The sequence below is a fragment of the Exophiala viscosa genome (genome assembly GCF_022695815.1).
Source record: "Exophiala viscosa unplaced genomic scaffold EDD37scaffold_1, whole genome shotgun sequence".
Lineage (NCBI taxonomy): Eukaryota > Fungi > Ascomycota > Eurotiomycetes > Chaetothyriales > Herpotrichiellaceae > Exophiala > Exophiala viscosa.
Window position 1 is genome coordinate 4,748,207 of NW_026944353.1, and position 27,598 is coordinate 4,775,804.

General features: G+C 51.3%; 8 protein-coding genes across 8 annotated transcripts; 3 read left to right on the top strand and 5 right to left on the bottom strand.

Annotated features, from left to right (window-relative positions):
- Nucleotides 1-1,537: 1,537 nt before the first annotated feature.
- EDD37DRAFT_97928 (uncharacterized protein) lies at nt 1,538-3,519 on the bottom strand. Its single transcript, XM_062820410.1, has 2 exons — nt 2,188-3,519; nt 1,538-1,757 (listed from the first exon to the last, which is right to left on the bottom strand). The coding sequence occupies exons 1-2, from the start codon at nt 3,172-3,174 to the stop codon at nt 1,689-1,691; spliced, it is 1,056 nt and encodes a 351-aa protein (XP_062676157.1). The 5' UTR covers nt 3,175-3,519; the 3' UTR covers nt 1,538-1,688.
- On the top strand, nt 3,452-5,537 carry EDD37DRAFT_97835 (uncharacterized protein). The gene has a single exon (XM_062820407.1). It carries the CDS (start codon nt 3,865-3,867, stop codon nt 5,287-5,289), a length of 1,425 nt encoding a protein of 474 aa, XP_062676158.1. The 5' UTR covers nt 3,452-3,864; the 3' UTR covers nt 5,290-5,537.
- Nucleotides 5,538-6,743: 1,206 nt separating this feature from the next.
- Nucleotides 6,744-8,448, bottom strand: EDD37DRAFT_619095 (alpha-amylase). Its single transcript, XM_062815844.1, has one exon. The coding sequence runs from the start codon at nt 8,396-8,398 to the stop codon at nt 7,109-7,111; it is 1,290 nt and encodes a 429-aa protein (XP_062676159.1). The 5' UTR covers nt 8,399-8,448; the 3' UTR covers nt 6,744-7,108.
- Nucleotides 8,449-9,194: 746 nt separating this feature from the next.
- On the bottom strand, nt 9,195-10,943 carry EDD37DRAFT_672420 (MFS transporter, MCP family, solute carrier family 16, member 7; the record flags this gene model as incomplete). The annotated part of the gene is made up of 2 exons (XM_062819441.1): nt 9,195-10,688; nt 10,763-10,943. The coding sequence occupies 2 exons, from the start codon at nt 10,941-10,943 to the stop codon at nt 9,322-9,324; spliced, it is 1,548 nt and encodes a 515-aa protein (XP_062676160.1). The 3' UTR covers nt 9,195-9,321.
- A 926-nt stretch (nt 10,944-11,869) lies between these two features.
- Nucleotides 11,870-14,268, top strand: EDD37DRAFT_557913 (paxillin; the record flags this gene model as incomplete). The annotated part of the gene is made up of 2 exons (XM_062813732.1): nt 11,870-11,948; nt 12,038-14,268. The coding sequence occupies 2 exons, from the start codon at nt 11,870-11,872 to the stop codon at nt 14,266-14,268; spliced, it is 2,310 nt and encodes a 769-aa protein (XP_062676161.1).
- Nucleotides 14,269-14,466: 198 nt separating this feature from the next.
- On the bottom strand, nt 14,467-20,145 carry EDD37DRAFT_98011 (chromodomain-helicase-DNA-binding protein 1). The gene is made up of 3 exons (XM_062820412.1): nt 19,985-20,145; nt 15,107-19,547; nt 14,467-15,060 (listed from the first exon to the last, which is right to left on the bottom strand). The coding sequence occupies exons 1-3, from the start codon at nt 19,989-19,991 to the stop codon at nt 14,883-14,885; spliced, it is 4,626 nt and encodes a 1,541-aa protein (XP_062676162.1). The 5' UTR covers nt 19,992-20,145; the 3' UTR covers nt 14,467-14,882.
- A 577-nt stretch (nt 20,146-20,722) lies between these two features.
- Nucleotides 20,723-22,606, top strand: EDD37DRAFT_672426 (ABC transporter family protein; the record flags this gene model as incomplete). The annotated part of the gene is made up of 3 exons (XM_062819442.1): nt 20,723-21,153; nt 21,204-21,365; nt 21,417-22,606. Coding segments are annotated over exons 1-3 (1,518 nt in total), but the record flags the coding sequence as incomplete, so codon positions are not given.
- A 1,685-nt stretch (nt 22,607-24,291) lies between these two features.
- Nucleotides 24,292-25,887, bottom strand: EDD37DRAFT_97977 (putative Sin3 binding protein-domain-containing protein). The gene is made up of 2 exons (XM_062820411.1): nt 25,720-25,887; nt 24,292-25,636 (listed from the first exon to the last, which is right to left on the bottom strand). The coding sequence occupies exon 2, from the start codon at nt 25,605-25,607 to the stop codon at nt 24,423-24,425; it is 1,185 nt and encodes a 394-aa protein (XP_062676164.1). The 5' UTR covers nt 25,608-25,636; nt 25,720-25,887; the 3' UTR covers nt 24,292-24,422.
- Nucleotides 25,888-27,598: the final 1,711 nt, after the last annotated feature.

The following is a 27,598-nucleotide window of genomic DNA, read 5'->3' on the forward strand; positions in this document are numbered from 1 at the left end:
CTCGAGATTTACGAAGTACGGATTTCCAATGGATCTATTTCATTGACCGATGGTGCTTAGGGGGGTTCTAGCACATTTTCCGGAATTGTTGATGTACTCAGGGATAGGGAGAGGCATCCAGAGGATGAGGAAATGGGATGGTCTGGACTATAGGACACCAGCAGATTCAGGATGTTGATGACCCTGTGAACGCACAGTACAGAGAAACAGTGGGAGATGGGCAAGGCAGATACACATTCACAGTTCGACAGACACACGTCTTCCATGAAAAATAGCAGATCAACGACGGTTTTATGACACATGCGGCCCCGAACAGAAAAGACGAACGAGCGAGCGAGCGATCCATGCCGATCCCGACACCGCTCGAGGACATATGGGCTACGAGCTATGACCAATGACTCTGGAAATGATAGGCAGAGCAACGATGATATGAGACGAGACTAATGATCATAATGAATTAAATGAACAAATGAGCAAGAACCATGATGTGATTTTCTGTGACTGTTCCTAGCCATCTGCATTCCAACCGTGTCCACCAGCGTTCCGCATCCATATAGCCAGTACGGAGTATAGTAACACTAATGCCGACTGCATGAGCGGACGGCTTGGCACGTCATGCGGTCACTAAATAGACAAGAAAGCCTGGATCGAGCCGGTTCTCGAGCAGGATTGACCTCACCGGAGACCCGGATCGACGTGATCAACCCAAAACACGGCCAAATAGACCATGACTGTCATGGAGTTGCCAGTCAAAGTCAAAGGGGGTAGGAGACCGACCAGCCGGACACAGGATGTCTAGGAGCACGATGATGGCCGTGCCCTAGTGCTAGCGATGGATGTAGCAGCTAGTGAAAAGCGTCCGTTGTGCATCATGCAGGCACCAAGGCCTCCATCTGACCATGATCATCCCGTGGGTAGGGTGATGGGCAGCGGCGAAACAACCAGTTTCGGTCCTGTCCATAGCTTTTGGTTGCATGGACATCACTGTCCACTCATATCAGATGACTTCGCGGCATGCATGGTGCAATGCAACGCATAAAGGACGGTTCACTGCTGTAGCCATTGGTGTTTCGTCCCTCGCTCAGACTCCTGTTGCCTGGACGAAGATAAGGCCTGGAGAGGTCTGCTTGAGTGAGAACCGATGGTTAACCAGTTTCGAGGCAGCCCGGACGATGCGGCGCATCGGGGACTATCGCCTTGCCCCTGGCCATCGAGCAGTGTCGACATGTCGGCCTCATTTCGGTGGGTCGTATTTCTCCTTCCAAATCCTGATGATCACAAAAGAAGTCAGCAGACAGGCACGCATCAACACTCAGTCAGGCACGATGATGAAACAAACACCCAACATCTAACACGGCATGATCATTATACTTCCTGCGCCTCGTAAACCACGACCATGACCCAGCCACCAGGGAGCTGACGACTGGGTGAGCGAGTGGTGTGGGTGTGGTGGATCTGGCCGCACAAAGGTCGCGTATTGTCTCCCACTTTATCAACGAATCAGGCGGACCTTGGCGAACGACTTCTCGACACCGCCATATTTCGGCCGGATTGAGCTGAAAAGAAGAAAGGCGAATGTGACAAAATTCCACAAGGGGATAGGCTGCTGCGGTTTGCGAGGGAGGGGGAGGATACGAGAAACAGGGCAGGCCATGAGACTATACTTCTCAAACCGCGATAGGCAAAACTCACCAAGAATTCCCCAGTGTTTTTGCGCCATTGTTTTCCGCCAATCTGAGCAGTTGTGCCGCTTTAAACTAGATTGCGAGATCCATGTGTCAGTGACAGGCCATTTCTCCGAACCGAAGGTGTTGTGTGATTCGCAACAGCAACATGACTTGGGGCTAATGCAAGGTACAAGGCCATGCGGCCACAACCATGGCCTCTGAATGGAGGAATGCTTTCTGCATTGCTGCCCAAAGTGATGCAGCGATAGAGAGCGTGCTGTATTTGGATGTTTTGTGTATTTTGGGGGCCATATCAAGTCCAGTGGTATCAGCGCCCGGATTGATGACATCCAAGTCTGGGAACACGGGCGGCCGGATTGAGGTGCACCATGTCTTTCACAGTCCCACGGGTCGATGAGACTCAGCTGGCTTGCTGCGGTCATGCATCACGTGCGGAAAGATTGATAGAGTTGTCCGAGCACATGTCGACTCAAGGTGTGGAAAACACGAGGGCACTCACCTTGTCTTTCTTGCCCCCAAATCCTTCGAGGTAGCACCAAGCTGCCTCATTCATGGCATCGGTATCTCCTAGATTCGCCGCTGTCTCATAGTATTGTCTTGCGGCAACTTTGTCAACAGGAACTCCCCATCCGTGCCGGAAGCAGTTTGCCAGTTCAAATATCGCCAGGACAAGTTCACCTTTCGCAGCGCCTCCTTTCTTCATGCCTGCCTTTAGAGCGTCTGACTCGATTGTGGCAGAGTTGGATGCAGCAGCTGACAGATAGGTTACCGCTCTTGTGGGGTCCGGCTGACAGCCCCAGCCATGGCGTAGAGATAGGCCGAAAAGTACCTGGGATAGGACATTGCCAGACTCCGCCAGTTGCCCGAACATCACTGTTGCCTGCTCAAGATCACCAGATTCATGCAGTTGAATTGCCTTTTGAATGTCAATGTCACTTTTTGGGTCGTTGATACTTCGTGGTCGACTAGGTGATTGACCTCTAGAGTCCAAGCCGAGGTTCTCCATCTCTCCTATCGGCGCAGTGGCAGGTATGACGGGGCTTTTGCTGGCCAGGATGGTAGCACGTTCTTCCCATTTTGCTTCCGCCTCCTGGCGATCACTCGAAGCCGTGAAGGTATCTTCAATGGCAGGAAGATCTGACGGCAGGTTGACCGAGCTGGTACTATCGGCACGATCTCGCTTGAGGTGCAGACGCTCAGACAGTTTTCTATGTTCTTTCTTTTCCTTCTCTGGCGACGAAGTATCCGAGGGTTCGGGGCTACGGCTTAAGCTCTTGCGAAAGCGTCCAAAAGATCTCCTCTCTGGTGTCTTTGGTTCGGCAGCAGTGACGTCTCGCTCGTCGTCGAATGCAGGAGGCCTGATGTACTCTTCTGTGTGCGTGTCTGTGCGGACGAAGGTGAACTCATTGGCTTGTGGTAGTGGAGATGCTAACGGTGTATCATCCTCAATCTTCTCCTTCTTCTTTAGCAAGTTCTTGAGCGGCATCTCGCTGATTGCTCTTCAAACCAACTCGCGTTCGCGGTCTGTCAACAAGAGGCCCAGTGGTGTGCAGGAAGATACAGGCTGCGAAAATCAGGAGATGCTTCGAGACTGGCAATATCTCCTCATGTGAGGGCAGGAGCAAGGCATATCAAGCATCAGCGGCTGTTGGTCTGCAGTGCGGCTGTGCCAGCGGTTAATTGGGTGAGATTGCGAGGCAGCGAAGTCGAATTGAGGATGGACACAACTTGGCTCCTCAGATCTGTGGGGGCCGAACAAAAAGTGCTCTGACTTCCAAGTACACCCGGACTGCGCCTCAATCAGTGAATCCAAACTTACATTCTTCGAGACGATCTTCAAGGTCTGTGTAGCATTCCGACGTCGAACAAAGGACATCTCATCAGAGCGTTTACAATTCTGGTATATTTCGCGGGATGATTGAGTCACCAGAATGTGCCGTCTTCAAAACACTACAGACATCATCCCCAAGGCTTATCTCCGGTACGAATCTGGAGAGGCGGGGTACATTTATCTGAAGACTTACAGTAGATAGCACTGATGATCTATTCTGCTTCAGCTTCATATTCCATCATCACTCTTCTTCTCTCTTTGTTCTACTATCTCTGAGTCTGGCATCCCAGGAGATCTGTCGCACAACTGCCAGCAGCAATCACCGACCTTCGTGTCATTACCAATATGGACATCCTCAACCTGCCCCAAGAACTCCTAAGCAATATCCTCTCCTTTCTCCATCCTCAAGACATAGTTCAATTCGGACAAACATGTAAAGATGCCCACCACTTCATCAATCCCAGCAACCAAATCCTCTGGAGATCAGCGTTTCTACATATTTTCGACGACCCAAAAGACGCTTGGTGGCTGATGCCTGGATCAACCACTCATATCTCCAAGATCACTGACTGGTATTGGCACGAAGAACTCGTGCGAAGACTGTCAGCTCTACGAGCCATTCGATCAAAATGGGTAGCAGCAGACGAGAATTCTCGTGCTGAGGCACATCTCGACGCCCTGCTGAATATCATCGACACCGCCAAATTCACCCCCACAGCTCGGGACATTGCCAATGGCAGAACTCCCCTCGAAGACGACAGATACCTGTCGCTCAACATGCAGATCCTCGCAGACACAGATCAATTCCGAGCAGGTCTCGAGAACCTCATCCACGACTGCGGCACACTCGGCTACATGAGATATGCAGGATCCGACGGCAACCCATGGAACTCGCCGCGCCGACCCGTGACACGATCCATGACATGGATCGAGAACGAAAGAAATCGACCAGAAGCCGCTTCGAGGCTGCACGTCATGTTCGGTCTGACCGTGCGCGAACGAATCGAACACAAAGCTCGCGGCGCCGCCCGGCGTAAAGTCTACGACTGGGGTCTCAGCGGACCAGACAACGACTATGGTCCTTTCAAACGTGACGGTACCGGCCAAGTAGACTGGAGTCTCCTCGAAGGTGTGCATAGTGTCATCGCACGCAACTTCGCCATGTGTGTCGAAGGTCACATATCGATGCCTCAAGGTTTCTGTTTCTCCATTCCTCACCGCACCTTACAGGATCCAACCGTGCCGGCTGACTGGGCACGGGTCTCGGGCTCCTGGCTAGGGACATATTCATTTCTCGACTACGCCGACCTCTACGCCTTTAACACCTGGGACGAGCAACTCGGTGCGCGACCGACCTTGGATGACGAGCCCGAAGCATGCGGCGATTTGATGAAGCTGGAGCTGAAGCTCGACGACAGCCTGTCCTCAGATCCAAGACTACAGACCCTGCTACCTGTATCCCATGATCTGCCTGTGCTGTACTTCTCGGGCCTATCACGAGCACACGCCGGCATGCACAGACCTGTCATTGGTGTACGAGGGACTGCGAGCCTCGTCCCGGGCGGAAGAGAAGTGAGATGGCGGTTCATTATATCGTATTCTGGTCATGATCAGTGGCAGTTGGAAGGTGTGCAACCTGGCGGTGTGAGATCAGGTGGAGTCTTTGGTTTGTGGTCGCAATGTGATCATGAAGACAATGGGCCTGTTGGACCATTCTGTTACTTCCCAATGGAATTGTGCAAGCCCACAAGCGTTGTACTTGTAAGCTGAGAATGACAGAATGCAAATATATGATACAAGTTATGCACCGTCCGCCGGTCCTCATGGGGCACAGTCTCTGCAAACTCCGAAGGTTCATGATCCAGCCTTGATTCGTCGTTCCATATCTCGTCCTCCATCCTCATCAATTCGTATCTCATGTCATCGTAATCATCCTGTCCACCAGGCAAATGCCTAGCTCGGCATCATCGAAGGTTGTACACTTGAGTATTTTGTCGATCACCAGTCCGAACGATCCTGCTTGTCACTGGCGCCTAAACGTCTCCCGCCAACCTATGATCTGATGCAGGGTTGCCCGTCGTTCATATCCCAAATGAAGTCGTTCGAAAGGCGGCCTCTTGGTTTCAAATCGTAAACCCATGGCTACGTCAGGCACAGTTGGAACATGGAGGGCCTTGCAATACGATTCTCTCCTGTTCGCGTATGCGTGCACCAGGCATTTCTGCTCCTTAACCTGGGTTTTGCACAAGGTGATCAGTTTCGATGCGAACGGCGCCGTCCATATGTGCCCATGGCCGAACTCGCACCCATGCCCATATTCAAATCCCCCGGCACCATAAATCAAGCACTCCGCGCTGCATAGTGCATTCCAGCACCAGCGGAACCTCTAGCAATAACCTGGTATTCACTCGACGATGTTGACGGTGATGGTGCTGCTACCAGATCCAATGTGCTATATTTGGTGATGGCGGTGGCAGAGGCAGTCATCCTTTGCGGCCTTAGAACCGAAGGCTCGTTGAAAAAGTCGTCATCACTGCTGCAAGTACCCGTTCCCGTGCTCGCGCTAAATATCACCAGCTGAATCAGTTGTTTGATCATAACTTATCGTCTGCCTCGCTGCACAAGGGTTTCGACCTACAAGATGAAACCGAGAAGATATCCGGCCATGATATATCACAAGGTACTCTCGGTGCTGGCTTCCTTGCAGTGTTGGTCGGCTTATTGACGTCGTCGTACGCTATTCTTGCTTCGAGACCCCCGGGTATTGCGAAATCGCGGGGTATGATAGGTTGGTGATGGCGAAATCCACGGTCGGTGTCTAAGCCCCTTGTCTTGTCCGATGTTCCGTTGTCCAACAACCGTTCGAGCTTGCGCGGCCTCACAACCTCAAAATGTTGGAAAAATCAAGTGGCTGGACTGGGACGACTTGGTATCGTACGAACTAATGAGCAAGAGAGAACATGACAGATGCAGGAACAGGCTTAGAGATATAGAATTCAACAGCAAAGCACATCTGTAGCAACTGCAATGATGACGCCTTCGTAGGCTCGTGCCCGGGTCAGGGACTGAGGCTGAGGGCCTTGACGTCTCTAACTTTCCATCCACATGAACCATAAACCAACGATCTTCGTTCATGGTGTCCGCCGTCCGATCAATATTGATCAGAGCTCCAAAGCCCGCCCACAAACGCCCGTGTTGCTTCTTGTTATGTGTGATCAACTCAAGCCGTGATCTGTAACCGGTGCTTTCTGCGAAAAAAAAGACAGATCTGGACTCAAGCCACCAAAGCAATTGCGGAGGTGACGACGACTGACGGCACCCGTTGTTTTGGGAAAGTTTCTAAGTTAAGCTCCAATAGTGGCGCCCGTTCCCATTTCCTAACATGGACTCCTTGACCCCTAAAATGGCCAATGCTCGCTTATTCCACAAGCCCTCCACGACCCATCGCGGCTTGTTGTCTAGGCCTTGCGGGCTTGTCCTCTTTAGTGATCTGGACCTCGTTTTATTACAACCTCAGGGATTTTGACCACATCCCCACATTCTGGATACCCAACGTCAAGAGCCTCGTAAATTGCACAAAGAGCTCCCTCTATATGTCTGGACATAGCTTTGCAGCAAGCTCCTTAGGTGCAAAGACATGCGGACCTGAATTCTTTGGCACAGCAAAACTGCCTCCGGCGCCTGTTGTCACCGTCAATGTGCAACCTATCATGTCGAACAGATGGACTCCAGCAGGATAATCCGGCGGGCCCAGCCTAATCCCAGACATGGCGCTGTCGTCCGCCCTCGTAAAGATGGGTGCTTGGCTGTCGGCGTTCGTCACGACCGCAATCAACGGGCCGTGTTGCCACGCCAGTTGTGTATCAGAGACCGCCAGGGCCTTACTGAAATTGTTGAAGGGCATCGACGCGTCATAGGACCTTGCCAACGTTCTGATCGTGTTGAGCCTCGAAAGCAACTGATAAAGCGGTGTGTTGGTATCATACCCAGCTGACCAGAGTGGCTTCCTGTTGTCGGGGTCGGCCGCTCCTTCCAGGCGTTGTTCGAACCCATAGTATATGATGGGGATACCCGTCGTCAACATCACGAATGTTGCAGCATTGATGTCCAGTGTGATGTTGTTCCCAGTCAGGCTTGCAAAACGTGGTTGATCATGATTGTCTAGAAAATTGGTGAGGAGGGTAGAATCGTCAAACAAAGCTCGTTCGTTGTTGATCGTCGTTACCAGGTTGTTGAATGTGGCCTTTCCAGTGAACACGTCGGTGGTGGTGAAATAGAGCGGATAGTTGAGGACACTGCTCAAAGAGCCTTGATATTGGGAGACGTATTCGACCCCGCCGTCCAAAACTTCGCCAGTCACGAAGACTTTCACTGCTTCCTGGAACTGTGTCAGATAACGTTGAGGCACGTGCCTTGCGGTATCAAGACGGATTCCGTCGATCGAATAGTCCTGAACAAGCTCGACCACGCATTCAACCAGTGCATCAAAGACGTCTGGGTTTTCTGTGTTCACATCTGCCAGTAGCGGTGGTTGAGAGTCTACTAGCCAACAGTCCTGGATGGAACTTTGATCTTCGTAGTTGATGGGACACTTCGGATGGAATGCAGTTGATTGGTTAAACGGCTCAGGAAGATGGCTGTTGTCGGTAGCCTCAGACTCTTGATTTAGTGCCAGATGATTGACCACGACATCGACCATCAGCAACATATCACGGTCGTGAATTGCGTTTGAAAGGCTCCGCAAGTCATCCGCAGTTCCGAAGTGGTCGTTCAATCTGAAGGGATCATCGCCCCAGTATCCGTGGTAGCTATAGCCCCAGGTGGTGTTCTCCTCAAGATTGTGAATGACTGGACTTATCCAAATGGCATCAAACCCCATCCCAGCGATGTAATCGAGATGATTTTCGATTCCTTTCCATGTACCTCCACAATAGTCTCGGATCCCACAGGAAGGAGTTGACCCGTCGTCCAGAGCAAAGCGATCTGTGACAACTTGGTAGATAGATCTTTGGCGCCAGTCGGCGGCATTCAAGGCAACAGTGGAACGTCCGTCGATGCGTTCTGCTGAAAGTGTTTTGATGGGGGCCGCCGCTGAAAGCTTAGGGACGACCAGGAGCCAGATCATGGCGAGTGCTGCGAACAAAGATGCCATTTTTGTCTTGCGTGATGAGGGAACGTTTATGTGAGTGATCTGAATGAAGAGCTGTAATGGTTAGTTCAGCAACACCGAAGGGCCATGGTGCCCTTATATAGGCAATGGCAATCTTGGTGAGGACCTCTTTGATGAGGACCTCTTTCGTAAGGACCTGCTGTGGTTCATGAGGCTCCACTCGGGTAAGGGTGAACCAGAGTTTGTAGACACTAGGTAAGTCACGACCATGGTATACTTGAAGAGGACTTATCTTTCTTTGGCCGTCCGCGAACAAGCAGGACTATAGCTAGCGTCTCACCTTAGGGGTTGTGGTTCCAGAGCCAAATCCAGAGCCACAGCCATGACTTCCCTTTTTTTTGCTGGTATTTGATCACACAACGTCTTATCAGCGGCTTGTGTACCGCAGTCTCCATGATACTGCAATAAAGCTTACTTCAAGGGCGCTGTGCTTTGAGGAAGTACGCAATCAACGTTGTAGAAGGAGTACATGGAAGTGTTCATATTTCAGGACGAAATAATCACAGGGCGATGACGTCGGATTTAACAGTGCTTACATGACGGAACTCCCCGGCAGTGAATCTACAGTACAAGTCCTCACACTTTTTGATAGTCTGAATCGGTGAATTGTATCTCCAAGATTTGGTGGAATATTATACTACTTTCCACACGACCATATTCCTCAGCAAGATATGAAGACGCCATATATCTTCCTTCGTCACGATGTCACCTGTCTCAGCCACATCTTGTGTTGCAGTATTTGAGCCTTGTGAGTCCGGACCCTGGCCATCTGCTGTCGCTGCTGGCTTCTCTAACAAAGTTCTCGCCCGCTGGGCAGCCATTGCATCTTCTCTGTCCTTCGTTGCCTGCCACTGCAGCTGACCCACCTTCCAACCCCGTACCACCCAAAGACTCAGGCCTGAGGCAAGGTACATGACTGCTGTAAATACCTGAGGCGGAAGGTATATCCAGCTGTGAGCGTGTTCACGCCGTAGTTCTAGTGCTATTGGCTCAGCAAATGTTGTGGCTGGCGCCATCAAGACCCACGTAAGGCTGAGTCCCGCAGGAAGGTCTTGAAGTCCGAGTACCTCGGCGGCTACAGGACCGATCGTTGTCCAAAATACGCCAGCCACGGTGCCACCAACGATAGCGAAGAAGCAGAGCAGGCCCATCGGCGCTGGGGCAACTTCTGCCGGAATCCAGAAGACGATACACAGTAAGCCACCCAATAGAGAGAGGAAAGTGGCGAGGTTCAGGCGACCCCAGCGGTCAGAGCTCAGACCGATGAATGGTCGTCCTATCATCTGTCCTAGATTCAAGACCGCTCCGACGATGGACCCCTGTTGGGCACTCAAACCTATGGCGCGGGCATATGCTGGAAGGGAGAACAGCAGGATAGTGTATCCGAGCTGCGAGAACCACGTCCACAGCTGCACAAACATGAATTCCGGGCGACGGAGGATTTTCAGATCCAGTGCAGCATGTCTTGCCCCTGTCTGTTTGTTCCGATCACGCAGAAGGTTGGCGGCTGTCAGGTTGACTGCAAAACATATGATACCAAGGATCCGAAAGGCCCAAGCCAACCCCATCGTATCAATAATACGCTGGGTCACCAGACTGTACATCAGGCCCCCAAGACCCGAGCCTGCGGCGGCGATTGAGTTGGCCACACTCCTTTTCTTGCTGAACCATTGTGGGATGATATTGACCGTCCCCACAAATAAGAAACCCATTCCCCAGCCAAAACAGATACCCTGAGCCAGGAGGATTTGGTACTTCTGGCGGGCAAAGCTGGCACCGATCAGGGAGACGGTTTCCAAGACGACACCAAGATGAAGGCATACTTTGGTGCCGTACAAGTGAATGATATGGGTCGCTAATGGCGCGACCAGCATGCATTGAGAGATTGACAGGCCACCGATAAAGGCATATGTCAGGGCCGAAGTGTTTGGGAAGTAATCGTTGTTGAGATAGTACGACAAGAAGACGCCATAGGTCGAATTTATCCCCCATGTGTGTGCTAAAATATTGAGGTTAGTTTCTTGGTGAAGGAGCTCGTTGAAGTACTCAGAGGTACTCATCACAATTACTAACCATTGATGAAGACATTACACGCGACGCAGACCCATCCATATCCCCCATCCGGAGGTGAGTCATCAAGCTTTGGCAAATTGATAGAGGATTCCTCGACGTCGACTGTCTGTTCTGAGGCGGGCTCAATCTGAGCCTCGGCGCATTGAGATGCTCTAGACCCTATAGCAGAACTGGTCGCCATTTTTCCACCATTCTATGATGGTGGAATGCCACAATGAGCAATCTCTGCAGGTAAATGGAGGGAGGAGTCAACTTGAGGTGAGGGCGAGCCGGACAAGTCAGCGGACATATATAAGCAAACCTTGACATAGTGACAGCCGAGGAAAAATATAGAGCGTGATGGCTTTAGTGCATTGGCACCGTAGTTGTCCTTAGGTAATGAACGAAGGGCGCCCGAATGATGTGCGGAGGGAAGAACTTTTTCATAGAGAAATCCACAACGATCCAAGGCTGATGACGGCGACCATGACCATCGTACTCGTACTATGCCAGAGAAAGCAACGCCCAAGGTTTGCGGATTGCATATTGCGGGGAAATGGCCTCTGTGCGCTGCTCCTTCGTACAAAGAACATGGACATCGCCGCTGATCCGCAATGTCACGGTGCCATGCACCGGTGGACTGACAGCATTATTTGCAGGATATAGTAGTGATGGCTTAAAAGCATTGATCAAACTCTTTCTCCAGGACCGTAATGATTGTGCATCCTCAATGTTGCGTCGAATGAAGTGCAGAACTAGTGATGAGTTGATGTTGGAGAAGTAATGAGCGTGATGGAATGTCCCTTGTCACGCTTGTTCTTTACCCCTTTTTTTGAGTTTCCTCGTTGCCTCGCAACCATCCGGCCCAAACAGAAAAAAGTTGGGCCAGCGCAGTTTATCGAGTGAGTACGGTGTGAATTGGATGCCTATACCGTTTGATATATACAACATTGTTAGAGCATTCATACACCTCTTTGTCCTTTGTGTGTCTCTTGCACTTCAGTCATATTGCGTGAGCTTATTCCAGTGCCGGCTCTTGTATATCGACGTCCACCTACGGTACAACTCACGCGTCTTGCCGCATGCACATAGAGTCCACCTGCATTGCAAAGACAACCGTCCACCACAATGTTTCACAGAAAAAGTAGCTTGGGTACCAGAAAAGTCTCTCCGCCTCAACCAACGGTTATGAGTGCAGAGCAGAAATGTAAGTCATGTCTCTTTTCGTCCTTCTCAAACCAGAGATGCCTCCCAGAAACCCTCCGTTCAAGTCAAAGTACTCACACAACTTCTCAGTAAATTATCTTGAGAGTTTGCGAAGCTATCGACCAGCAAGACCTACGGGATCACGTCCTCCCCCATTCGCCTCCAGAAACCATGTCTTGCCCACGCAGACTTCTCTAACCAGATCTGATTCGGAGCCCGTGATATGCTCACCCAAGAACGACCTTCAGCATGATCAAGCTGCCCTGCATGAAGTACAGCCTCATACCATCCACAAGTCAAGCTCGTTCTCTATTCCAGATGCCTCCTCAAAAGGCCGGCCCCTAGTTCAGCCGCCCGGCAACGTCGCCCCGACTCTACGAGGCAGAAAGGTATCTCCAACAGCCACGATTCAAGTGCCTACTTCAGCAGAAGATGGCGCATACCTTGAGTCAGTAACCAGAAAGATTGAAAAAGAGGAAGCACATAAACTACGAGAAGAGTTAGAATTCATTGATCACAAGGATGAGGAAACCAGACTGTACTTCGCTGCACAAGATGAGGCCGCCGATCTAGTATGGAAGCATCAAAACCCCAATGCTGCAGAAGAAGAGAAGACTGCTGCCTACCGGAACCCGGACCTCAAACTCAATGAGCAGAGACGTGTCAGCAGTCATAGGAAAGCTAGCAGCTCAAGGAAGGTTTCCTTCCCGAATCCTGAATCTCAGATATATGAGGAACCAGAAGAGCAAGCCCAACCAATCCAGAAGACTGTCAAGCCTCCAAGCACGGAGCTACCTTTGAGGGTCAAATCTACCAACACACTTCCATGGTTGAGAAAGAAAGCATCTCCAAAGCCAGACACAGCCCCCTTACCTGACCACAAGAAGTACGACCGATTCGAGATCCACAGAAACGTACCAACACAGTCGCGGGACGCAGAGTATACGGCCAACACATCCCCACGACCAGTGGCAATAGACACGATCGAAGAGGTGGAAACTCCAAAATCGCTGCCAGTTTTGGAAATAAGGAGCGAAGACATCCGGGCCGCCACGAGCATGAAGAGAAAGGACAGAAGTCCCAACCTTCCAACGCCAGTTGCTGTGAGCGACCACCTTGGCCGACCGATTGTCAGTTTCGATCCATCATGGAAGCCTATCAGCAATTCACCACGCAATAGTCAAGATATCGACAGACCCGTGATCAAACTGACAGAGTCTCCGACCACGCAAAGATCCACCGAGAGGCCGTTACCCAGACCCATACCTGCAATACCAGAAGTCACCGTATCTGCTCCAGCTGTTCCTACGGTATGCCTCCCAGAGGACGAGCCTTCCCCGAAGCCATCTTCATCTGTGCCGGTGTTCAGTATATCTCCAGCACCTCCCGTGCCGACGATAAATCTACCAGATGAAGGCCCGCAAATACCACAGATCAACATAGAAGGTGAAGACACCGAGTCATCCACAATTCCAATTATCAACCTGCCGACCGGGACCATCCAGCCTCCTAGGCCGCTACCAAGACACGCAGCAACAGCGCCAGTAGCTGCAACATCCACGTCAACGATCCACAAGACGCCCTCGGCACGCATACCATGGCTGAACCGTCACACCATACCAACAGTATCCTGCTCGAGCTGCGCCCTCCCCATCTCAGGCCGCATCGTGACCGCATCTGGCGGCGGCTCCAACGGCGTCAAAGCCCGCTTCCACCCCCAATGCTTCACATGCCATCATTGCGCCACCGCACTCGAATGCGTCTCCTTCTACCCGGAGCCCGAAGAGAAACGCCTCCTCCGCCTCGAGGAGATGGGCATTAATCCTGAATCTCCCGAGGCAGTCAACGATCCCCTACGGTTCTACTGCCACTTAGATTTCCACGAGTTTTTTTCTCCCAGATGCCGCTCCTGCAAGACGCCGATAGAAGGCGAGATCATCGTCGCCGCCGGCGCAGAATGGCACGTCGGTCACTTTTTCTGCGCCGAGTGCGGTGACCCCTTTGACAGCACCACACCGTTCGTCGAGCGCGATAATTACGCCTATTGTGTGAGTTGTCATACGAAACGCACGTCGGCCCGGTGCAGGGAGTGCAAGCAACTCATCCAGGATGAACTAACCGTTGAAGCGCTGGGCGGGAAGTACCACGAGCACTGCTTCATGTGTTTCGAGTGTGGTGGTGGTTTCGGCGATGATGGTCGTTTCTTCTTGCGTGATGTCCCCGTCGAGCCTACGGATAAGGAGAGAAGAAGAGGGATCACAAGCAAGGTCGAGGAGAAGGCGGTTTGCGGCCCTTGTGAGGAGATGAGATTGAAGGCTTGAAGGACCAGCAGCTACAGTAACGAGGAGTGTTTGGTCCGTCGTCAGCCTGTTTGAATTTGCCCACCTTTGTCGAAAGCGCATTTTAGGAGTTTGATGTTGAGTACTTTGGCGTGTATTTTGAGCGGCTTGTCGACGACGCGGAATTTATTTACTAGCACAGACCAGACTACAGAATAGATGCGTCCAATAACGGGATACCATGTATCAATCAGTCACTGCTGAGGATTCTAAACCTAGATTGAAAATATTTCCACCATTTAGTAAGAGGGAACTAAACTAATCCCTTCATTTGACCCGTAAGGCAAGCTTGGAAAGATACACACGCTTTTCCATGGCCCACATACACATAAGTTACCCCCATTTTCGTGACCTTTCTACCTGTTCGTCCTGTGCAATGCGTCTCGATATCAACAGTTCACTTTTTGCCAAGTGTGCTACTTGGTGCTGTAACGCACCCGCACAACAATGACCAACACCATTCGTGTCATCATCCCACTCATCCGCACACCACGAAAACATTGCTGCTTCAACACAGTATCCGACCTCCATCAAACGCCATGCTCACAATTTCCCTTAAAATGGTTGAACCCGAAGAATACTTTTCTTTTCCAAGCTCACCGCGGTGGCGAGGTCTGGTACGATCCATTGGCTCGACTGTCGACATTGTTGGCTTCGTCATCTGGAGAACCTTCGCCAGCAAGTTTGTTGTCCGAAGCGACTATCTTGCCATGTATAGCCTGAAGTTCTCGACCTTTGATTCCTTTATTAGGCCAGTATGTGGCAGCATAATCCCTACTTGCGTTAGTGAAGAGGCCCGTAAGGCGAGCATGAAACTTACCAAAAGCGTTTCTCGACAGAATCATGATTATCATCCAGCTCGGTGACCTGTTCGGTAATGAAGTTGCCGATTATCTTCAGAAGGACTCTCAACTCGTTGGCTCGTTGTTGCGAATCTGGTATGGCATTCTTGGTAGTTGCCTTGATCTTCCTCAAACTCTCCTTAACAGGTTTGAATAACATCACCATAAGAGGATCAACGTCAGATGAGGCATTGCCTGCAGGGTTGTCACTGCGTCGATGATCGCTGGAGTGGCGGTTGTGATGCGGAACGTGACTGTGGTCGTCGCGGTGTTTCCGATCCCTATCATCCCTGCTGTCCCTATCGTGTCGAATATGACCCTGACGACTATCAGATCTTGGGGTACCGTATCGCTCCGAACTGTCACGATGTGCTTGACTGGGACGATGTCGTGGCTTTTCCGATTCGCGAGGTGTTTTTCGATGGGAGCCAGGAGCCGGAGAGTCGGCCGCACTGCTTCTGTCGGCCATGTTTTTCTTATTGTTGCGATGATGATTCTCAACAGCCCTTTTGGCCGCTGGGTCATCGACGTACTTGCTCTTCAACACGGAAATCAGGTAGTCCGCGCGTCTGACGAGATGCACAGCCCCAGGAGACTTTGCGTTTTTGTCGTCTAACCTCTCACGCTCTGCCTTCTTGTCCACTCGATGTTCTTCGAGGAAAAATTTGTCCTGCAACCCCAGATCAGGGTCATCGCGAATCTTTTCCCATGCACCGTAGCCATGTCTGGCGATGCCAATACAAAGCATACCATCCTCACGCGCACCCCAGGGACAGGTATATCCAGCGGCTTTGGTGGCTTCGGGTATGCGGAATGCTTTGAAGTCTGGTTCTTTCGAGGTAATTTCTGCGATGAGTCGCATTTCGGCGGGTCGGTCAAGTATGGTCTCTGCGTTGATCCGTTTGACTCCATGGAGCTCAAATAGAACAGCTTTCCGGTCTTTCTTGGTGATGGGCCGATTGGCGGTACGCTCCAGTTCTGCCATGCGATCTTGCTCAGCTTTATAAAGCTCGGCTGACTTGTCCCAAACTTCTTTCATGGCAGCTCTTACAACATCGAGATCCCTGCCACGAAGACGGGCTTCGGCCAGGAACTCGTCCGGACGGTCTTCAATCGAACCATAACGGAGGTGGCCCTTGATAAGATACCGATATTCTCGCTCACTCAATGGTCGAGCAGGGTCAGCTTTGGGATTAATTTCCTCTTCCTCACTGTCTGAATCGATCTCTTTCTGTCGCTGCTCTGATCGGCGGGCTTTCCGCGTTTCGCGATCGTCAGCTTGATGATTGCGCACGCGAGGTTTGTTTTGTTCGATAACGTCAGCAAGGTACTTTTCATCGGCCTTCCGTTGTTCTTCGGCTCTGAGCTGGTCGATATGCTCTTTGGGAATAATGTCATCCCAGGACATTTCGTCAACCTTAACATCAACAAAGTCAAAGCTTCGAAGAAAGTCCTCGCCGCCATCTGCATCAGTATTTTCTGGTTGTTCGACCTTGTAGTCTTCGGCACTGTTGAGTACAGCATCGAGATCGAGTTCTTCGAGTTTCTTCTGGTTGTTGGTCTGTTCGAACATCTTCTGCCCACGCTTCTTCAGGATTCGTGAAATCTCACTAGAGCTGCCAGGTTCGCCAACCAACGCGTTACGTCGAGCTTGAGTCTCTTTATCAGTAACCCCACGTTGAATTGTGAGGAACTCCAGCATCAACTTATTGCGGGCTCGCTCAAGGATTTCCTCCTCTACAGTCTCCTTGGACACCAAGCGGTAGACACTGACAGGCCTTACCTGGCCGATTCTGTGAGCGCGAGCCATAGCTTGCAGATCAGCCTGTGGGTTCCAATCCGAATCAAAGATGATAACGGTGTCGGCAGTCATGAGATTTATACCGAGTCCACCAGCTCTTGTAGACAGCAGGAAGCAGAAATCGGAACTTTCTGGAGCGTTAAAGTGATCGATAGCAATCCGACGCTGGGCTGCCCCAATGGTACCATCAAGCCGTTGGTAAGCGTGGCCACGAAACTCCATGTAATCTCCCAGAATGTCCAGCATCTTGACCATTTGACTGAAGATCAAGACACGATGGCCGTCACGCTTGAGTTTGGTAAGAAGCTGGTCGAGCAACATCATCTTCCCACTACTTGTAACAAGAGCACGTAATACCTCTTCTCGTCGAGCACCATCAGGTACGAGGCGGTCTTCGGCACTTGGAAACATGAAAGGGTGATTGCTTGCCTTCTTCAGTTCCATCATGATGTTGAGAAGTGACTGCTTCTGGCCCTTAGAGCCTTGGTTGAGAGCTGCATAATTCTTCGTGAGTATATTCTTGTAGTATTCAAGCTGGATATCTGACAGTTCAACCCGGATGATCTTTTCAGTCTTGGGCGGCAAATCTTTCTCGACCTTGTTCTTCGTACGTCGAAGCATGTAGGGTTTGATGTCCTCGGTCAGCTGAGCAATCTTTGCGCTTGCTTCTTCAGTGGTCAGATCCATGTGTTCATCGATGTTAACGACACCAGGGCTCAAGAAATCGAACAACGCTGAAAGTTCGCCGAGGTTGTTTTGGACCGGTGTGCCCGTGATCAGAAGTCGAGCTGGTGCCTTGAATTCCCGGAGCCGATCGTATAACTGTGACTCTCGGTTCTTAAGCCGATGTGCCTCGTCGACAGCCATGAATTGCCATTTGAGTTGACTGAGGAATGGGGCATCATGCAAGACATATTCATAGGTGGTGAGAAGTACATGGAAGCGTGGATGGCGAATGTTGCCGTCCGGAATCAGCTCGTACTCTCGAATGATATTCCGAGCGGCCTGATTGCCATTGTAGACAACGTAGTTGACATCAGGAGCCCAGTGATCGAATGTCTCAGCCCAAGCAGGCATCGTCGAGAGAGGGACGGCAACGAGAAATGGGCCTTGTTGACCACGATCATGTCTCAGCCAGCTCAGAAAGGCGACAGTTTGCACTGTTTTGCCCAAACCCATCTCATCCGCAAGGACGACGTTTTTCCCTCGAGACCAGTTGAATGCAAGAAAGTTCAGACCTTGTAACTGGAAATCCTTGAGAGTACCATTCTGGATGTAGGAGGGCTGTTCTCGCATTGGGACCAAAGGTCTTCGGGTCGAGGCATTGCTTTCAGTCGTGTTTGACTTGAAATCATCTCGTTGGCGATTGATATACCGATCAATCTCGTTTTGTGCTATCTCGCTTGCCAGGCTTGATGGCTCCCAAGTTGCTGCATCATAGTAGAGGCCTTTCCATTTGAGGAAATACTCGGTGCCATCCGGACCATCCCGGTCGCCGATGATTCTTTCCACATGCTTGTGCTCTTCCTGACTGTCAGCATACTGCTCCCGATCCAGAATGTACTTCTCCCTGTCCTCTGGGGCGATATCTGGGTCATTGCGCATCCGGATGTCTTCCATCAGTTTGCCCTTGATGTAATTTTCGAGTCGCCGGAAGCTTCTCACGCCTTGGAGGGATTCAGTAGTCTCCCATGTCGCATGGTAGTGGGCTCTCTGTTGCCACTTGATGAGGAATTCGTAGTCGTCCTTGGAGGGTCTCGAGGTGGTAACGTCAGCCCTTAAGCGATGATTTAGGACGACATCAATAGCGGGAGAGTTGTCCTCTTGCTCGTCCACCCAGTAATTTGGTGTTAGTGTATCAGGATCATTCTCTTCGAAATTATCCTCCTCATCCTCATTATAGGACGATATTTTCGCTGCACGACGCGTAGAAAATCTGATTTCGGCATGTGCAGGTGTGAGGCTCTCGGCCGATTGCAGCAACCTGCGGCGTTGCTTTTTCGTAATCTTTGCTCGTTTGCCGCCATACGCGTCAGAATCACCATCGGAGCCGGAGAAGCTTTCAATTATCGGGGTTGCTTGTTTGGAAGAGCGCTGAGAAACCTGTCGCAGACGTTTTCTGGGTCGAGGAGCGATGTCTGAGTCCGAGTCCTGTTCGTCGGAAGTCTCTGCCATGTTGGCGGCAAGCCGAGCCCGTCCGCTCCGCCTCAGACCGTACATCTCTGGGTTATTACGGATGTAATCATCCTCTTCCACAGCATGTGCCTTTCTCTTTGCAGGTCTGATGGATTCGTCCGAGGATGAGTTGTTTTCTTCGGACTTTATGTTGTTGATGCGCATCGCAGTGTCCATCTCGAAGTCAGCATCGCCCTCAGCATCTGGCTCATCTGAGCTGGGTTGTTCGACATCTTGCATGTTTTCGTCATCGCCGTCGACCTCGACCGGAGGCGGCGAGGCTACGGCAGCGACAGGCTCAGCAGGGTCGGACAGCTCGCTCTCACTGTCGGAGTATTTCGTGCCATTCTGCATGGCGGGCTCGGGAGGCGTGTGAGTAGTTGCGGGTGAGAGTGGTCGGTCGGGTATTGAAGGTGGTGGTGGTTGGGCGAGGATACTGGAGGCTGCAGGGGAAAGCGTCAGCAAGGTGGGCTGCGGGAAGGGTCGAGCACGAAAACAGCAACAATGACCGGGTAAATCGGAATTCCGCGATCCAGAAAACAACAGAATCAAACATGAAAGAGCTCTCTGAGATGATCGACAGCCAATATAAGATGGCTTCGATGAACAAGGATGGACGACGAGATGATATAGGGTGAGGGAGCTGAACTAGTCTGGGCGCCCTGCCTGGCCACCATTATGACCATGGAAGGCACCCAGACCTTCAAACAGCATAGTCTCGGCGTCTTCACTGTCCCATATTCACTTCGAGACGTGAATATGCTGATCTCGAGTGCATTGCGCCGGATTGTGAACGCGAGGCCCGAGCAGCCGCCGACAGGATGGAAAGAAATGGTGCATAAGCGAGCAAGGAAATGAGAAGGGACAGTAAGAAACTCACACTCCATCGTTCGTGGATAGAGCCCTTACGGCGTCTCTATATTACTGTATCCAGTTATTGTGCTTCGTGATTAATTGGTGAGAGGTGTGAAAGGTACTCTTTGAGTCGGGTGCGGGAGTATGAAAGTCTGGGGATCACACGAGGCTCTAGTACTTGCAAAAGGCACTTGAGGCCAAACGCCCGTACTGTAGCGCAGTCAATTGCCAAGCCCTAACTTACAGGGCACTTCAGTTTTGCAGCACCCCATCACTCACCCACCAAGTAGCCAATCATCGTGGCATGAATTTTGATTTCGGGGTTGTATTCACTGCCTCATTGTTGCCGTTCACCGCACCCATTTCATTTTTCTGCTGCGCTTGTCTGGTTCGCGCTACATCGTTGCCGGTGACTCACTTGTCGACATCGTGACAGGGACAATAACACCGTCTTCTTGCCTGACACATTCTATTTACCGTCGCCGTTTGTCCTTCCTGCCACTGCGCGAGCGCCAATACATTGTCAAACCGTTTTTGCAGATCACGAACAAAATGGCGGACAGATTGACAAGGTAAATAAGACCCATCCTGACCAGCAACAACATCAAAAACGCTGGCTAACACTCTTCCAGAATTGCTATTGTCAATACCGACAAGGTTAGTTTGAGCCTTCAACGGTGAGATGTTGGAATATCGTTGACAATTCATGTTTTTGCCCCGCAGTGCAAGCCAAAGGTGTGTGAAGGAAATCCGGCTTCGAATGTGCAAACAGAGAAGTCTGACTGTTACAGAAATGTCGTCAAGAATGCAAAAAGTCCTGTCCCGTCGTCCGAACAGGCAAACTGTGTATCGAAGTCACGCCCGAGTCCAAAATTGCCTACATCTCTGAACGTTTGTGCATCGGTTGCGGTATCTGCCCGAAGAAATGCCCGTTTGGTGCTATCCACATCATCAACCTGCCAACCAACCTCGAGACTCAGGTCACTCATCGATACTCGGCAAACAGTTTCAAGTTGCACAGACTGCCTATGCCCCGGCCGGGACAGGTTTTGGGTCTGGTCGGAACCAACGGTATCGGAAAGAGTACGGCTTTGAAGATTCTGAGTGGTAAACTGAAGCCCAACCTGGGAAGATATGACAATCCACCGGATTGGGAGGAGATTCTGAAATACTTCCGTGGCTCAGAATTGCAAAGTGAGTTGAACCATAACGTTGTTCCAGTGGACACGGCTGATCAGAGCCAGACTACTTCACAAAGGTGCTGGAAGACAATCTCAAAGCGATTGTCAAGCCACAGTATGTCGACCAGCTTCCTCGAGCTATCAAGGGTCCGGTCAACACTGTGAAACCTCTGATCGAGGCGAAGTCTGAATTGGGCAATCTGGAGCATATTATGGAAGTGCTCGGTAAGCTACAACAACATACTACGAAAGTCAGACACTGATCCCTTGTGTCAGAATTGAACCAGGTGAAAGATCGAGAGGTCGCCCTTTTGTCCGGTGGAGAATTGCAACGATTCGCCATTGCTCTCGTCTGTGTCCAGAACGCCGATGTGTACATGTTTGACGAACCCTCGTCGTATCTCGATGTCAAGCAACGTCTCAGTGCCGCCAAGACCATTCGCGAGCTCCTTCGACCCGACGACTATGTCATCGTCGTCGAACACGATTTGTCAGTCCTGGACTACCTCTCCGACTTCATTTGTGTCTTGTATGGAAGACCCGCCGTCTATGGTGTTGTCACTCTCCCAGCCTCGGTTCGAGAAGGTATCAACATCTTCCTTGACGGCAACATCCCCACCGAGAACTTGCGTTTCCGTGAGGAAAGCCTGACCTTCCGTATCGCCGAAGCTGGTGACGAATACTTGGTCGACAGAGCACGTGGATTCGAGTACCCATCTATGGAGAAGACTCTCGGAGGTTTCCACCTGAAGATCAATACAGGTTCATTCACCGACTCTGAGATCATCGTCATGATGGGCGAGAACGGAACCGGCAAGACCACCTTCTGTAAGATGCTCGCTGGCATTGAAAAGCCGGACGGCACTCAGAAGGTCCCTCAGATGAACATTTCCATGAAGCCACAAAAGATCACGCCCAAGTTCCAAGGCACGGTGCGTCAATTGTTCTTCAAGCGAATCAAGGCCTCCTTCTTGAGCCCTCAATTCCAGACCGACGTCTACAAGCCACTCAAGCTCGACGACTTCATCGACCAGGAAGTTCAGAACCTGTCAGGCGGTGAGTTGCAACGTGTTGCCATCGTCCTTGCTCTCGGTATCCCCGCAGACATCTACCTCATCGACGAGCCTTCGGCGTACCTGGACTCCGAGCAACGTATTATCGCCGCGCGCGTCATTAAACGCTTCATCATGCACAGCAAGAAGACCGCTTTCATCGTCGAGCACGATTTCATCATGGCCACTTACCTCGCCGACCGAGTCATCGTCTTCGACGGCCAGCCCTCTGTCGACGCCCGCGCCAACACCCCCGAGAGTCTGTTGACTGGATGCAACAAGTTCCTGAAGAACCTGGACGTCACTTTCCGTCGGGACCCCAACTCCTACCGACCCCGTATCAACAAGTACCAGTCCCAAATGGACCAGGAGCAGAAGTTGGCCGGCAAATACTTCTTCCTTGAGGAAGAAGCTAGTTAAGACACTTATGATTTCACGAAAGGCATCTACAAGCATGTACACAATCACCATGAGCGACATGATCGGGATCGGCATGAAAAGGAAAAGCATCAGCGTCACGAGGGTCCGAACCAGGACCATGATCACGATCGCGACGAGCCTGCGACACCTACCAGCGCCGCGGGATCGTTGAAGAGCACGGGTAAAAGTGCTAAAAAACGTCGCGGCGGCGTCGTTGTAGGCGACGAAGACGAGGCGGATGAGGATGATGAGGAGGACGAATGATACTGGGGCGGTGGAAAGGCCTCCTGCGCCTCTTTTTTTTTCACTCGAAGCTTGGTTAGCATTTACCAGCGATATCCCGCTGTCACAAGCGTGATGTATCATCCGTCGAGAGAAACATGAGGTCCGGGTCAAGATAGGTGGCCACCGCCTTCGGGGCGAGGTGAGTATGATAATGCTCTAAGCTATGACTTGTACGCCGATACCGAGAGGCCCCCATGCATAACAAGTATATAGGGGAGTAGTCGTGATAATAGGCAGAGGAACAAGATAGCAACGATAACATGAGTCTGTTTTGCAAAAATTAGGCGCATTCTGCGATAGGAAGTGTACCTTGCTCAACGTTCGCATTGATATCCTCGCGAAATGTCGCTGGGATAGAGAGGACTTCACAAGATCAAGAGCATGATGATATCTCGAGTGAGGCAATATGAATTGATTGATTCTTCCAAACCATGTGGCTGGCCTATCAGTCTTCCTTTAGCAAGCATGCTGCTTTGCAGGACTTCTACTTCCACTGCGTTGTCTTCTCGCTAGCACCATCACGACTTCCTTGGTTTCCCAATATTTGCTCCCCATGCCTCCCTGCAGAGTCAAAAGAGAGACTACGAAATCGTTGTGGTTGGAAGGAAAGACCAAGACAAAACACCTCTTCAAAGGTCCTTGTCCTCGGTGCCATCTCAGGCCACCTCCTTGTCCATCCGGGGTGTTCTGTTTCCTGGGTCTTTCTTTCTTTCGTATGATGATCTTGGCATGCTCTCGAACCGATCCGTGCCCATAGAACCAAGGCACCCGCTACTTCGGGCAACTCAAGGTTGTCTGCACGGCTTCGGATACCGCCAATATAGAACAAATGAAATAGGTACCAATATAGCAAAAGCCATATTCTAAATTCTTCCTTCACCTTTGCCTGTGTTTAATCCTGACCAACAATAAAGTGGCGGATGTTGAAGCATACAACTCGTTACTCCGTGCAATGAATAAACATGACAGAGTCGCAGATCAATATTTTCCAGTACAATCAATCAAGAAGACCAGTAAAAGACGATCTGCGCGTAACGAGGGTAGGCATCGTTCGTTTTTCAGTATGCTGCTTCCCAGGTGGATTCCTGCACCACACCTGGCGCAATGCCTGAGATATGTATTACAAAAGAGATAAGATCGTGAGTATGGTCGCATTGGGTGATAATGTGCTCCGCATTCGAGGACAGGTGTCGAAGTGCAAACCATATGTTGATTCAGAAGTGTAGAGGGTGACAACTCTGCCGTTGTCAAAAACATGAACATAGTAAGGGTCGTCCACTTTAAACCGAGCCACTCTGGTTCGTATGGCTCAAGGTCGTGAAATCGTTATCAGTGGAGATATGTCGTGATGAGGAGTCCCAAAAACGCCTGAAAAAGCACGTAACAAGAAGGTTCTGTAACCATGGAGTTGTGGGTGCCGTGCATCCTCGTGAAAGAGGATCACACCAACGTGCCGGTGTGTATGCGTCCCAGGTTGTTCAATCACACCAATAGTAGGGGTTGAACCAACTTGATGACAGTATTATTACATAGAACCAAGACTCAAGAGTGCTTCGATTGCAGCTTGTTCTTGAGAGTTGTTAACGCCAGCGTTAGTTGCGAATGAAAAAGTGTTCAGGTTGTTGAGTGCTGGGTTCGTAGGCGCGGTATGGGCCATGTCTGCTGGAGTCCTGGACCTCTGAGTTGACTTGTACGAGAACGTGGCGATGGGCTGATACAGACGTGCGTGACCAGATATTGACCGTCCATTGTTTGGGAGAGACCTTGCGCGCAGTGCCGCAGCGCCAATGCTGCCCCAGTCTTCTTCATCGGTCACTTCACCGTCTCCGAGGTCTTGGTCTAGAGGTTCCGGAGCGATCGACGAGACGTAGCCATCGTCATCACCATCCAATGACATCTTATCGGCTTCGTGCTCCAACATGTCCTGGTCTTCATAATCCATTTCAGAATGAGAGAAGACGGCGGAATTGCCGGTGTAGCTGGTGCCGAGATCTTGAGATCCAGTGCGCCAGGTTGGCTGACCGGGCACCTGCAGGCCAGGCTGGGAGTAGGAGGAAGGTAAACTGCCAGGAGGGGTTACGGCAGAGCCCTGACGTTCTCGCGGCGGTTGCCCCTTGATGCGAGCATCCCACCGGCCCCAGCCCACCTTTTCAAAGATGACATCGCCATCGCGACCAGCCATCTCCATACCTGCTCCTTTGCCCTCGAGCGCGGCCACGACCAAGCGACGGGCTTTGGCGGAGGTAATGCGCGAGAAGCCGGGCACAGAAGTCGTCAGATACCCCATGATGTGTCGGATGGCCAGTGGACCGTGAGACAAGAGGATATCTGGGAGGTGGTGCTTGGCCAGCATGTTCGGAGTGATAGCGCCTGCACTGTCCAGATCACCGAGACTGTCAAGAGCCTCGGCGCTCAGGGCGGTCGGCTTATCTGCAGCGTCGTGCAAATCTATGTCCGAATCCACTGCCGTGCTCTTGGGAGAAAGCGGTCCCTGGTGGCGACTGTTGCGGCGGCGACCCTGCGGTTTGAGGTCGGGAGAGATGGAGTTTGGAGGAGTAAGCAACATCCCCGAGTGTTTCTTGACGGTGGAGGCCGGTACAGCAGTGAAGTTGTCCCGGCCATGAATGGCATCGCGAGGCTTTGGAATGTCGACGTAGGCGGACTTGCCATTAAGGGCCAGACCAAGGGCCGAAACTTGTGAAGGAGCCATATCTGCTGGTAGGTATCGCGTGGTAGAATCTGATCGCGCAGTCATGAGTCAGCTTGAACGAGAAGGCAAGATCGCGACGCGTCAGATAAGACGGCCGGCAGATATGACTCACCACACGATATGATACAACAGGAGAAGCGCCGACAGCGATGTGTTCGGTGTAATTAGGCTTGGATGGCAAGACAGTGCGCAAATAAGGTCGATGATTCGAAAGTGGTGTCGGTGGTTGCGACGCTGGAGGCGTGAGTCGAGGTGGGTAAGGCGGAGTGGTGGCGATTAGAGAGACGACCTTGACAGTGTCTCTGTGCAGCGATATCTTCCTTTTGATGAAGGAAGATGTGGGAAGGAGAAAGAGAAAGTGGAAGACGAAAGCGAATGGTCTTCTGATAAACAAAAAAGCGGGGGGACCAACTGAGTGTTGGACGGTTCACGAAGCTGGACGAGTTGTTGGATGCAGGTGGGTGGGATGATTGGCAGATGAGATACAATGTGTGGTGGTGGATGGTGTTGTATGCACAGTCAAGAAGAAGTGTGGATGAGGACCGTGGATGTTGGGGGGAAAGAGAAAGGGCGATGACTCCGAAGTTCGTCAATCAGTTTGGCACTCCCAAGGCGTGGGAAACTGGAACTGGGAAGGGCACCGGGTGGAATGTCAGACTCAAGGAAGGCGTGGGCAAGAGCATGGGCTGGCCAGAAACCAGGCCTAAGACAAACGGCGCAGGGGCCACGAGAACCAAGAACAGGCCCCCGGAGCATCGGAAACTCTGACCATACGAAAGAGTGAATTAATTGATTTTAGGTTCATGCACCAACTGGAAATGGGGGGCTTAGGGCTAGTGATGCTCGGGGTGCGGTATTCGGGTCTTCTTGATCTGTTCGAGTTCGCCCAATAACCGGCTCCTGTCATCGACACATGGCACTTTCCATCTCCTTTATTTGTATGAACCAGCTTTTGGAACTCACAGACGCCAGAAAAGCCACGTAAAGTGCCCAGTGTCTGCCACAGTTCATAGTGAAATTACTTGCGCAGTTCTGATCGCCCTTTTCTCCCGTCTTGTCCAACGCTAGAAAACATACCTGGGTGTCCTACAGAATAGGAGGACGGAAGACTATCGAACCTTACATCACGAACCGCCAATCTATGCGCCGGTCCTCTTGAGTACTTGTTATCTCTCTCCGCGGCAGAAGTAACAGGGGACTGGCTTCCCAGAGATAACAGACACGAATACTCCGGAGGATTCGCCGGGCATTTGCGGAGATGCGTCTACAGTTCATGCAGAACCGGGCGTTGTAGGAATGCCCTTATCGCAGGTCTCGTCTGTACTTCTGACTATTTTTTACTCACTAAACAGCCTAATCGCTTAGACATTTCAGCGACGATATGAAAGTGAAGATCCTCGAGGCTGAGAAGATCGTCGGGCTGATCTCTGTCGCAACACTGTGACACACCCCACGCCTGTACCCTCCATCAGGCTTTCCCGTGATCCCGCAAGAGTATTGTCGTGAGATGAAGCGGGCCATGTTCAATGTTCCAAGATCTTGACCCTGTCTCCTATGACGGTGCTATTCGCATGGTGATGGCCATGAGCCAGCCAAACGATTGTTGACGGTCACTTGCACCTGTGTTCCATCATTCTCGATGTCTGCGAGACCTGTTGTTTCGTTTCATTTCATCATACGCCAAACTCGTCTGTGATGTTCCGAGTGAGAATCCGTCAGGGCGTGCGATCGTCCTTCAGGTGATCCTTTCCAAGCTTCCATCCGCTTGTCGCTCTCGCACGTGCATCAATTCCCGGGGTTATGGCCAACTCCTCGCTTTTCGCGGTGCATGAAATGGTCTACTGACTTTACTCCACTGACGGCATCGTGCGTTACTCGAAGGAAAAAGTTATTCCACTTTCTCCTTTTAACGAGTCAATTAATTTCGATTCTGTTTGTGCGTGCGTATCAAGACTCAAGAAAGACGTCTCGTAGCCGACGGCCGAAGCTCA

Coding starts and splice junctions, on each gene's coding strand:
- EDD37DRAFT_97928 (XM_062820410.1), bottom strand. CDS start 3,174: ATGCCGCTCAAGAACTTGCTAAAGAAGAAGGAGAAGATTGAGGATGAT. Junction 1,758..2,187: donor TTGGGGGCAAGAAAGACAAG/GTGAGTGCCCTC, acceptor CTCGCAATCTAG/TTTAAAGCGGCACAACTGCT.
- EDD37DRAFT_97835 (XM_062820407.1), top strand. CDS start 3,865: ATGGACATCCTCAACCTGCCCCAAGAACTCCTAAGCAATATCCTCTCC.
- EDD37DRAFT_619095 (XM_062815844.1), bottom strand. CDS start 8,398: ATGGGGTTTGATGCCATTTGGATAAGTCCAGTCATTCACAATCTTGAG.
- EDD37DRAFT_98011 (XM_062820412.1), bottom strand. Junction 15,061..15,106: donor TCTGTCGAGAAACGCTTTTG/GTAAGTTTCATG, acceptor TAACGCAAGTAG/GGATTATGCTGCCACATACT.
- EDD37DRAFT_97977 (XM_062820411.1), bottom strand. CDS start 25,607: ATGGCTCCTTCACAAGTTTCGGCCCTTGGTCTGGCCCTTAATGGCAAG.